General features: G+C 34.7%; 1 protein-coding gene across 1 annotated transcript in view; it reads right to left on the bottom strand.

Moving 5' to 3' along the window:
• Positions 1–11,218, bottom strand: part of HOMER1 (homer scaffold protein 1) — a 146,887-nt gene that overhangs the window by 62,312 nt on the left and 73,357 nt on the right. The window contains exon 5 of the mRNA XM_004703517.3: positions 9,873–10,012. Within this exon, the coding sequence (XP_004703574.1) occupies positions 9,873–10,012 (140 nt within the window). The remainder of the gene's footprint in view (positions 1–9,872; positions 10,013–11,218) is intronic.

Raw genomic sequence — 11,218 nt, 5'->3', positions numbered from 1 at the left:
GAAGAGAATGCTTTGAAAATGATGATGGCAGCATATATGCAAATGTGCTTGACACATTGGATGTATGGATGAAAGTATTTTTAAAAATTTTTTGTAAAAAACAATTTTTCAAGACCATTAATTTCTTCATTGCAAATGCCTTTTCAAGAACATAAATGTTGATTGCACATGCGGACCTCACCAAATGGGATACATAGGAATCCAATTGACTACATCTGTGAAAAGAGACCATGGAGAAGCTCAGTATCATCAGTCAAAATAAGGTGAAGAGCCAACTGTGGAACAGACAATTAATTCTTCATATGAAGTTAAGGTGGGAACTGAAGAAGAGTAAAGCAAGTCCATTAGAGTCAAAATACAATCGAGTATATCACACCTGAATTTTGAGAACATCTCAATAATAGGATTAATGCACTGAACATTAATGACAGAGGTCCTAAAGGTTGAGGGGTGACATTAAGACCATCATATATGAAGAAAGCAAAAGATAACTAAAAAAGACAAGAAAATAAGAAAAGACTGATGTGAATCTGAAGAGATTTTGAAACTTGCTCTTGAGCTTAAAGAGTAGTAAAAGTGAATGTCAGGTGAAGTGAGAGGGTTGAATAAAACACTTCAAAGGCAACTTGAGAAGGCAAAGTAGAGGATTATAGTGAAATGTGCAAATACCTGAGGTTAGAAAACCAGGAGGAAAGAACATGCTTAGCCTATCTTGAGCTGAAAGAAATGAAGAAAAAATTGAAGCTTTGAGTTGTAACATTAAAGGATTCGACTGGCAATATATTGAATGACGCAGGAAGCCTTAAAAAAAGATGGAAAGAATTCAGAGTCACTGTACCAAAAGGAACTGGTCAACATTCAACCATTTCAGAAGGTAATATATGATCAAGAACTGACTGTATTGAAGGAAGAAGTCTTAACTGCACTGAAGGCATTAGTCAAAAGCAAAGTTCAAGGAATTAATAACAATACCAGTTGAAATGTTTCAAGATCCCGATGGAGCACTAGCAGCATTAGTTTACAGTGATATTTGGAAGACAACTATCTGGCCAACCAACAAAGAAAGGTGGCACAACAGAATGCAGAAGCTGGCAAACAATATCACTAATATGACATAAAGTGAAAATGTTGCTCAAGATAATTCAAAAGCAGTAATACAGCAGTAATACAATTCAGGTAGGTGTCAGAAATTCAAGCTGGATTTAGAAAAAGATGTGGAATGAGGGATATAATTGCTGACATTAGATGGATCTTGGCTAAAAGCAGAGAGTACTAGAAAGATGTTTACTTATTCTTTATCAGTCATGCAAAGACATTCGACTGCGTGGATCATAACAAACTATGGGTAACAGTGAGGAATGGAAATAACTGTTCTCCTATGCAACCCATACATAGACCAAGATGCAACTGTTTCAACTAAGAATGTAAAACTGCTTGGTTTAAAATCAGGAAAAGTGTTTATCAGGATTGTATCCCTTCACCATACTTATTCAATCTGTTTGCCGAGCAAATCATCTGAAAAACTGAGCTATACGAAGAAGAATGTGGTATCAGGACTGGAAGAAGGCGTATGGCGATACAAGGCAGATGATACAACCTTGTTTGTGAGTTCTGTGTGGCTGTTGTAACAGATCATGGAACCCAAGAGAGAAGCAGAATGTCATAGGAGGACGGTTTGGGGTTAGAAGAGGGTACAAGAGGAATGGAGGGCTGAGTCATACATGACCCTCTGCCTCTTGGCAATAGGAAAGCCAGAGGAGGTCAGATATGGCCATCTACCCATAATCCCATAATGTATTCAAGAAAAACATTTAGTGGTAAGAGTAATAGTCACCCTAGAAATCAGTTATTAGAGATAATTTAGTGTGTTCATTCAAATTTAATAAGAACATGCTTTATATTAATTGAAATAACACTACAATTTAACCAGTATCATTTACAAAGGAATGCTATATTCTTCCCTTTAAAAGAAAAGGGCATTATTATTTTCTTTCAACCGAAAAATACTGAAGACTAAAGATCTATACTGTGCCTTTAAAAATGTTCTATCTATAATAGATATAAGGAGTAAATATACCTCATTTCCCACCCTACATAAGCTGCTCCCACATACTTTGAAGAGATAAAAAGCTAAAAGGCTGGGAGGTTTCATGTCTTTAAACCAAGGCCCAAGGAGGTGATTTTAAGAAACTGAGTTTTACAGTAAAAATAATTCTTCTCTGTTCTCTAACATAAAATGACAATGATTTCTCTAAGGTAAACCGTAGACATATATAAACCATAGATACATGATATACATTTGGAGCTTGCACTTAATCCTAGCCACAGCCTAAGAATAATTAATTCTTATGACAGCCCTGCTTGATACTTGCATCATGAAGATATCACCGAAGATATGGGTGCTAGAGCAAAATGTGGTGAAGAAACTAGATGATGCCCAACTACCATAAGAATAGCATCTGAGGTCTTAAAGGTTTGTCTTCAAACAAATCACCATCTGAGTGAGGTGTCGGCTAAGTCTACATGGAAGAAGCACACCAGCCTGTATGATTCATGGATCAAAAATAATATAATCCAAATCCAAAGGAGGGAAACGCATCAGAACTCAAATTATGAACATCTGGTTTGCAGAAGGCGATAGATGACAGTGGAAGCCCAAAATCCGTTTGCAGGATCTTCACATAGATTGAGCTTCTGGTGAGCTCCCTCTGAGCGTACTTGAGGGATGTGAGTATTATAGAGATGATTACAGCAGATATTACAGCAGTTAAAATGTAAAATCTGATTTGATCTCTTTTGTGATCCATTAAAAGTTGTATCCGTTTTTAAAAAACATTGAGGAAAATACATGTAGATTAAGCCTCTGGTGAATCCTCTCAGAACTTAGACCAGGATTGTGAATAGCCTTGCTATCATACAGAGTACGCTGGCAAATGGATTACTGCAGATATAGTTAGGTTAAAATCTAGTACTTCATCATTTATCTCTCTTTTGAACTATTTTAAGGCTGATCTGGTTTTAACATTTTCTGCCTTCTTTGCAACTGGGTTACTATTTTATTGTTAGCTTTTTTGATTCGTTATTTTTGTATGTTTTCTGGTATACAAAATCCAGGATGGGTGAAATCTATGGAGACAGTAACTGGATTAATGGTTTCTTGCGGGTATGGTAAGGGAAGTTGGGGGGTAGGGTGAGTGGAGAGCTAATAACAAGAAGTATAGGAAAGAAGAAGATGTTCTAAAATTGATTGTGGTGGTGATTGTACAACTCTTTTTGATATGATTAAATTATTAAAATGTGATATATGGATTGCACCCCCAATAAAACTGTTTATATAAAAAAAGAATTGTTTTTCTCAATCGAGTTCCCTTTTCTTTTAAAATAAACTATTATAAGAGGTAGTTTAGCAACATGCTAAATTTGACCAAGTATAAACTACGAAAGCCCTCATATGGTAGTGGCATTAGGGATTGAAAATCATTAACATCTGTCCTATACGATGGCTATGAGTCAGGACTTTTTAAAGAAGCGATGAAAATGTTCTAAAATTGCTGATTGTAATGTTGTACAATTTTGAATATAGTAAAAACACTGAACTGTACACTTTTAAATAAGTGAATTGTATGATGTAACTCCAAGCTGTTACTAAATTATCAATGACAATATTAATAGCTAAAAGTATCCTGTTAAAATTAAAATGAAAAGCTAATTTTTTATGTTGGTATCTTTGTTGGATGTGCCCAATACATGGTTTGCTAATGACCAAATACTACCAACTTTCTGCCCCTTCTGTCATATCAGGAACAGTAAAATATACGTATTTATTCACTAAGCAAATTTATTCTTTACCTACGATATATTTTCAAAGTCTAGAAATCCTACCAGATTCTCAGGATCTTAGGAACTTTTAAGAGTCTAGGTGTAACTTTAGCTAGTTGAAGCATGAGATCATGTACTAGATTCTGTATTGGAAATTCTTTTATACACATGTTGACTGAATTTTCATGTCCTAGGTACGAGAAATAGGAACGACTAAAACATGGTCCCTGTCCTCCAGGAAGACTTAGAAGTTAATGGTGATTGTATTTTGGTTTGGAAGTTATACAGACTGAACACAAGAGGATACAAACCCAGTCTGTGAGCATGAGGGAATGCTTACCGGAGGGGTGGTGGAAGCACAAAAACACATAGGGACTGAGGGTGGTACAGGACCGACCAGTGTTTTGTTCTGTTGTACACGGAGGCAGAACCTAAGAACATCTAAGTTATTAAGTGCTATGAGTCAGAACCTACTCATTGGGACTTAATCACAACAACAGGAAATGACCAGTTGGTGGTTGAGCTAGAGGCAGGAATTGGAGTGGGAAGTAGTACAGAACATGTATTTGTGTGTACAGCCATTCCAAAGAGAAAGAAGGAAATGAGTAGAGATTTGCAGATGAGCAATAGTAGAGTTGCTATTGAGATAGAGTTGCATGAGAGAGAATTTGGTGTAATCGCTACAGAAGTTATCGGTAATGAAACTGGGGAGAACTTATCTACTGACCATGGTTTGCCTACATATAAATTACACCTTGGCATAAGGTGACCAGATTTTAACATTGGTAAAGCGGGATGCCATTGATAAAACTCACATCCTGGCAAAATTGCCACATGGCAGCAGAAAACATATACCCTAGCTTGTCGTGCATTCTTTCAAAAAATCAGGACTTTTAAAAAATGCCATGGGAAGCAGGAAAAATTGTTCAAAAGCGTGACTGTCCCGCCAAAAGTGGGACGTCTGGTCACCTAGCCTTGGTATAAATCCTAAGGCAGTCACAAGGGTTTTTCACTCTTCACCTGAAGATCTAGACTACCAACCAGATGGGAAACCATCTAGACCCTATCTCTCTGTTTCGCCGGTTTTACTTTCTGAAATACCTTTAAACCAGCTTTGTACACTGTACACTAAGTTTCCTACCACAAATGTCCTATTTTTTATGTCGCTTGCTTGACTTCTACCTATGTTTACACCTTGATCTTGGCGCGTAATAGTCTGGTGAAGGGAAAGAGGGAAAGCCAAAGCCAAAGGAAGAGTATTTTCCCCTGAGTTCTGAAAGCAGAACTGTCCATATCACATGCCTTTCTACCCCTTCCCCAACCACACGACAGGCTGCTAAGAAACAGAGAGTAAAATGGGATTTTAAGAATCTCACTACTTGGAGATTTAGGGTCAATCTGTTCTACGGAAAATGACGACACCGCTGACTCCAGCTAGTCATCTCGAAAATAAACCAAAAATCGACCCCATTGCCATCGAGTCGATTCTGATGTATAGCAGCACTACAAGACAGAATTCAGTGGCAAAGTGATTATTGGGCTGTGATCTGCAAGGTCGGCAGTTTGAAAGCACCAGGTGCTCTGTGGGAGAAAAACAGGGCTTTGTACTCCGGCGAAGAGTTACAGGTCTCAGAAACTCACGGGGCAGGCCGACCTTGTCCTATAGGGCTGCTGTGAACTGGCTTTGACTTGATGTCAGTGAGTTGAGTTCTGAGTTCAGATAAGATAGAAAAGAACTACTTCATAGGATTTCAAGTCTTCCAAGATAAATATTTTTTTTTGTTTTTTTTGTTTTTTTCCCAAGGTAAATCTTTATGGAAGTAGACTGTCATAAATTACCCCAGGGAGCAGTTGGTGAATTTGAATACAGGCTCTTGAAAGCTGACAATTACTAGAAATGGGTAAATGAAAGTTCCTTACCCTAATAATAGAAAGGCAAAAAGGGGTTTCTTGAAATATAAAAGAGAGAGGGTGAGCTTCTACCTTTTGGAAGCAGATTAGTAATATTAGTATATATTTATTGTATCATGAAGAATGGGATTTTTCTTCTTGTGAACAACATATTAAATAATGCCTTAAATGCTTTAACAAGTTTTAACAATTTCTTCAATGTCTTTTAGAAGACTCCTTAATAAAGGCTGTTTTTTTAAAACAATTCAAGATAGGATATTTTTCACACCTAATTAGAACATTAACAGATGGGAACAATTTTAGGTCACTAAATTGTTAAACCTTATTTTAAAATATATAAATTGCTTCTTAGTTCCCAGAGAATGCACAACTATACCAAATTATAATCCCACTTTTAGAGAATGTTTATTCATTCACAATTATGGTAAAGGAAATTCTGACTTCTCTAAATTATTAAGATCTCTCACAAATTGCCTTGGCTAAAAATTAATTTTTAAAGGCCTAATCTACTCTTGAAGCTCTGTGGTGGAAGAATAATTATATTTATGTCAACCAGAACTATAGCAATAAGAGGAATCCTAAAATTGAAATTTTCATCTGCAATTATATCAATGATATTAGTCAAATCAAGTGAAATCAAATATAAGCTTTAGACAGGGTTTTATCATAATAGAAATTATCTGCAGAAATGATTCTTATTTTATCTAATTCATAATGATTGTCCTATTGAGTTTGCTTCCTACCCATAGAAAAAGGAAATAGCTATGAAGAGTGTGGTTCTCCTGACCTCTTAATAACTATTGAATTTTCCCCTGTTTATATCTTCTTTGAAGTAACGTTTAACAAATACCTAACTTATACGGTATGCAATATTTCTAATGAAATATAGGCTTTGGCATTTTATTTTTGTACAGTTTTAGTTTTCTGATTTTAAAAAATAAGCCTATTAAAGATAAATGAAATGAACCACCAGATTTTGTAGAGTTTGGTAAGATTGTAATTATCCTGATTTAAAGCAAAACCAGTATACTAGAGAGTAAAGTTTCTGCATACATCCTTTAATAAGTATCTGTTATAAACACAAGAAGTGGCAAAAAAAATCTCCTTAACAGAACAGAAGATACATGCAGTAACCCCCAAATGGACAACTCCTAGCAGCACCATGAGAATACATTGTCGAAACAGTAGAAAATCTAAATATATTCAGTGCTTAAAAGAATCTGTTTCCCATTAAGGTAATTAAGCTATTATTAAAAATGTATCAGTATAAAAATAGCATCACAAACTATTCATGTTAAGATGTCTGTTCTGAACTCTCAGAAATATGCAAACACCTTGTTTATCAATATATTACTGCAAATAATTGAGGATCTTAAAATTACAGTGAATAAAAAGGAAAAGTTTAAGATTTCATACCAAATTTCAGTATGATATTACAATACAGCATTGGAATACTGCAAAATTAACTTCTTTCAAAGAATTTTATGAACCTTTAAATCTGAAAAAATAAAAATAAATCCTAGTACTTATTATTTGTATGAAATAACAAATTCCAAAATCCATATAGCCCATACTAAGAAGCAAACAATTCCTCCCTGGAATGAAATCAAGTCTTCCCTACTTGAACATGCTAATCTATTAGTATATAGGTGCTCTATTTAACATATAGTTAATCTAAGACTATGGACTCAAATGACGACCCTAAAAACACTTCAGTAGCCGAAGAGCATACATTTTGCTCAGTCCTAAAAGAATATTATCATTTTGGTTAAAAAGTATTTCTTTTTCATAAAGAAATGGTAATTTACATAAAATTTCATAGCACTTCCCCAAAGACATTAGTTTTAAAAAATCATGATATAGTTTACTACATAACAAATTTTTAAATCTTTAAAGCAATTAATTATCTAGGTATACTAAAAAGGCATTTACTTCTTGAAAAGTATTCAGTGAGGCTGTTTTTGCATAGTTTAACATGGACATAAACAGTATTAGCACTTGAGCAGCTCATACATTAAAAAATTTTGTTTAAATTAGTTCAACAGTAAAATTAAAATTCAAAAGAAGTAGTGTGAGTGACTCAAAAGAATGAAAAAATCTATATCATCACTGAATCAGGTAGGATATATACTGCTTACTACCTTAGTGTACAGATTTTTAAAAATCTCAACTGTAATAAAATTATGAATGGCATTTTTGCCTGGGACCTGCTTCAATACAATGAGGAATGCGCGGGGTGGGCTGGAGAGGGCATGGAACTGCCTGTGCTTTCATAACAGTGGAAGGTGGTAAGAAATTCACGGGAATCCATCGTCGTGTCATCTCACACACACTTAGAAAATGTATGAACTAAGATGCCATAAATTAATAAAAAAATTCCTAATCTCTGAGCTTAAGTAAAGCTTTTACGATAAGGTTTATGAAGAGCAAGAAGCAAACTATAACTACACATATTACTAAAATTTCAGAACCTGCCTTGGCGTATCATTAGCCAATTGATAAGATTTAAGGATGCAACGTAAATTTGAAGGAGAGCATCAGCTTCTGCATCGCTCTTACTATAGCCACCTCTTAACCGAGTTGACTATCATTGTTTCCTATGTCCCCCAATCCATAATGAAAAACACTTGGAAAATTTAAGGTACAGGAAGTAGCTAAAAAAGCTTTTACGAATTTTAAATACAAGTTATTTCTAAATGCTAGTTATCAGCACAAATGGCACGCTTAAATATTAGCTAAATAAATCAAGTATAAAATTATGTTTAGTTCAGTTAACTCTATTAAATGGATTTGTTAATATAGGAAGAAAAGCTTCCATTAAATCACAAATAAAATCTTTTTAAAAATAGCACAGCAATAAGATTGCTCTTTAAATGTAATTGCATACTGAAAAGACCTCATCTTGAACAAATCTCTATGAACAGATTGCCTTCAGAACCAAGGAATGAAAAATTTTCAAGTGTTCTGTCATCTTTATAAGCATATACAAAGAACATGCTTCTACTGTAATAGCTACAGCAAGAAATCTTGAACTTCAAAATACAGCTACTGTCTCATGGAAAATAATTAGCATTTTTAACAGCTAAATCAAATCACCTCAGTCAAGTAAATTTCTCCTGTTCACCCTTTAAAAGAAAACAAAGCTATTGGACTTACTCATCCTTATTCCTCAACCTGACCAAAAGGTCTTCCAAATCTCCCATGTCTTTCTTTAAGTCATCTGATATATTTAATTCTCTGCCTCAAAGAACCAACAAATTCAATCAAAATGAAATTTCTTATGAAAAGGAGGCTATCGTCATAATTCTTCTTAATATACTCACTCACTTGATTGTTTTTAACTGGTTCCCAAAAAGAGATGCACAACAAAAGGTAGACAACTTTCTTGATTTTAACTAGAATACCTAATCAAAAGTATCCAAGAGGACCAAAAAATAAAAGAAAAAAAAAGTGAGAGGTTTAAGACAGATGATTAATAAGTATTTGCAATACTGCCTTTATAACCCGTTTATGCTTAAAATATTAATAACTAATAGATTTTGTTTGGGACATATCTAGGGTCGTTTATATTTTAAAACATTTAATTCTTTCAAATTTCAAAAATATAAGAAGATTTACCTCTTGTTAGATTATGCACCAAAACAAATCCAATAGTGACATTGATAGGTTCATGCTACAAATTACCCAATAATCTGATTTATTCTGTGAAACTTTGAGTGAGAACATGTCCACTGTTATGGTAAAAGCTGAACTTTAGAGTGGAAGGTCTATTAAAAACAAAAATATTATAGCTTTTAAAACAAATACATGAAAATGGACAACAGATGAAGCTCTATGTTTTTAAAAAAAAGGCAGAAATGATTCACAAAAATACTTGTTTGACTAAAAAGAGGTTTGTACTGAAAACCATCTTCAATGTGTCTTTTTTCACATAAAAAAAGTTCACTCCAGTTCATCCAGGCAACTATACAAGTGCACTGTAAATTAGGGAACTTTTTCTATCTTTCTTGCCCAAGGGTAACAGAAAAAAGTTTGATCTGGAATTTTCTCCTAAGGTTGTAACTTGCAAGATTTATCTGAAAACAAGTACGTTTCCATAGTTACACATTTACTTAATCATGATGGTGGAATTGAATCTGTACCTATGTGAAAATGGCAATGCATTCTGAGTTGGTTCAGCCCTTGGCTCTGAGTTCTGAGTCACGTCAGGTGTTCTTTCATCATCCGTCCCATTGATACTTTCTGGTGTCAAAGGAGACTGAAGATCCCCTCCTGCTGATTCCTTTAAAAAAAAATGGGGGGGAGGGGGTTATGCTTTTGTTAAATTACATGGCATCATCTGAACGTGAAAATGGACTCTGAAGTATGATTACAAACTATATTGTAATAGACATTTTAGTCAAAAGTTTAAAAAACAAGCTTTGACAGGGAAACGTTTTGAAGCAAAGCAAGTCATAATAACGAAAAAGTAACAATTTTCAAATGTTGTTTCAAAGGACTGAAAACTGCTGGGTCAGAAGAATTATTTCAGCAGAAAACGATGGTGGCAAGCATGCAGGAAACAGCAGACAGATCCTAGGAGGGGAATGAAGGGAGGAGGTCAAAGGGGAGAATGAACTGTGCAGCAAGTTTGAATTTTCTTATCTGACCCACTTATCCATTCCTACAGAGCTATTTAGAAAAGGCCTCTGTAACACATACAAATTGAAGTTTATACACTTCAGCTTTTCTGTTCATAATAGAATTTTTTTTTTCACAAAAGCTCTTATCTTCTTTCTACTCTTAAAATATGTATTTTAAGGGAAACTTAATTTGTCACCCTGAAAAGTTCGTTAAAATGAAGTTCGAGCTGGCACTTATTTTGTCAACATTTGGCATCAGAAATTGGAAATGAGAGGTCATTTGATAAAATATGAACTGGGGGAGGCCTAGCACAACAGACTGTTAAAGAGCAGCTTGCTGTCTGTCTCATGAGTACAGGGCACTAATAATCTACAGTTAAAATATGAAACTATGTTAGGGGAGAAAAGAAATACCTAAGTATCTAACTGAGCAGTGTATACTAAGTATGGCTTATTATTTAGCAACTTAAAAGAACTCAAGATTGCCTTGAACAAAAACAGGATAAATATATACAATACTGGAAAATGAGTAGCATTATTTTTAAAATATGAAAGTATAACACAGTGTCTGTTGTTTCTAACTGCTACCAAGTTGACTCTGTGCATTGTGGAAGGAACAAGGACAGTTTTGATCTGTAAGATTTTCATTGGCTTATTTTCAGAAATAGACACCAGGCCTTTCTCTTCCTAGTCCGTTTTAGTCTGGAAGCTCTGCTGTCACCTGTTCAGCATCAAAACAACAAACCTTCATTGGCAGAAGGGCAGTGCTTGAGGTGTACTGGCACCTTACGGTGAGACTTCAACCACTGAACTACCTGTCCTCATAAGTGAGTATACCTAGGTTATCCTTAGTTTACACACTATGA

Source organism: Echinops telfairi, unplaced genomic scaffold (assembly GCF_000313985.2).
Source record: "Echinops telfairi isolate 266 unplaced genomic scaffold, ASM31398v2 ScPeMD7_7469;HRSCAF=8507_1, whole genome shotgun sequence".
Taxonomy (NCBI): domain Eukaryota; kingdom Metazoa; phylum Chordata; class Mammalia; order Afrosoricida; family Tenrecidae; genus Echinops; species Echinops telfairi.
The sequence above is the reverse complement of the archived record's forward strand: the minus strand, read 5'-3'. Positions and strand labels throughout refer to the sequence as shown.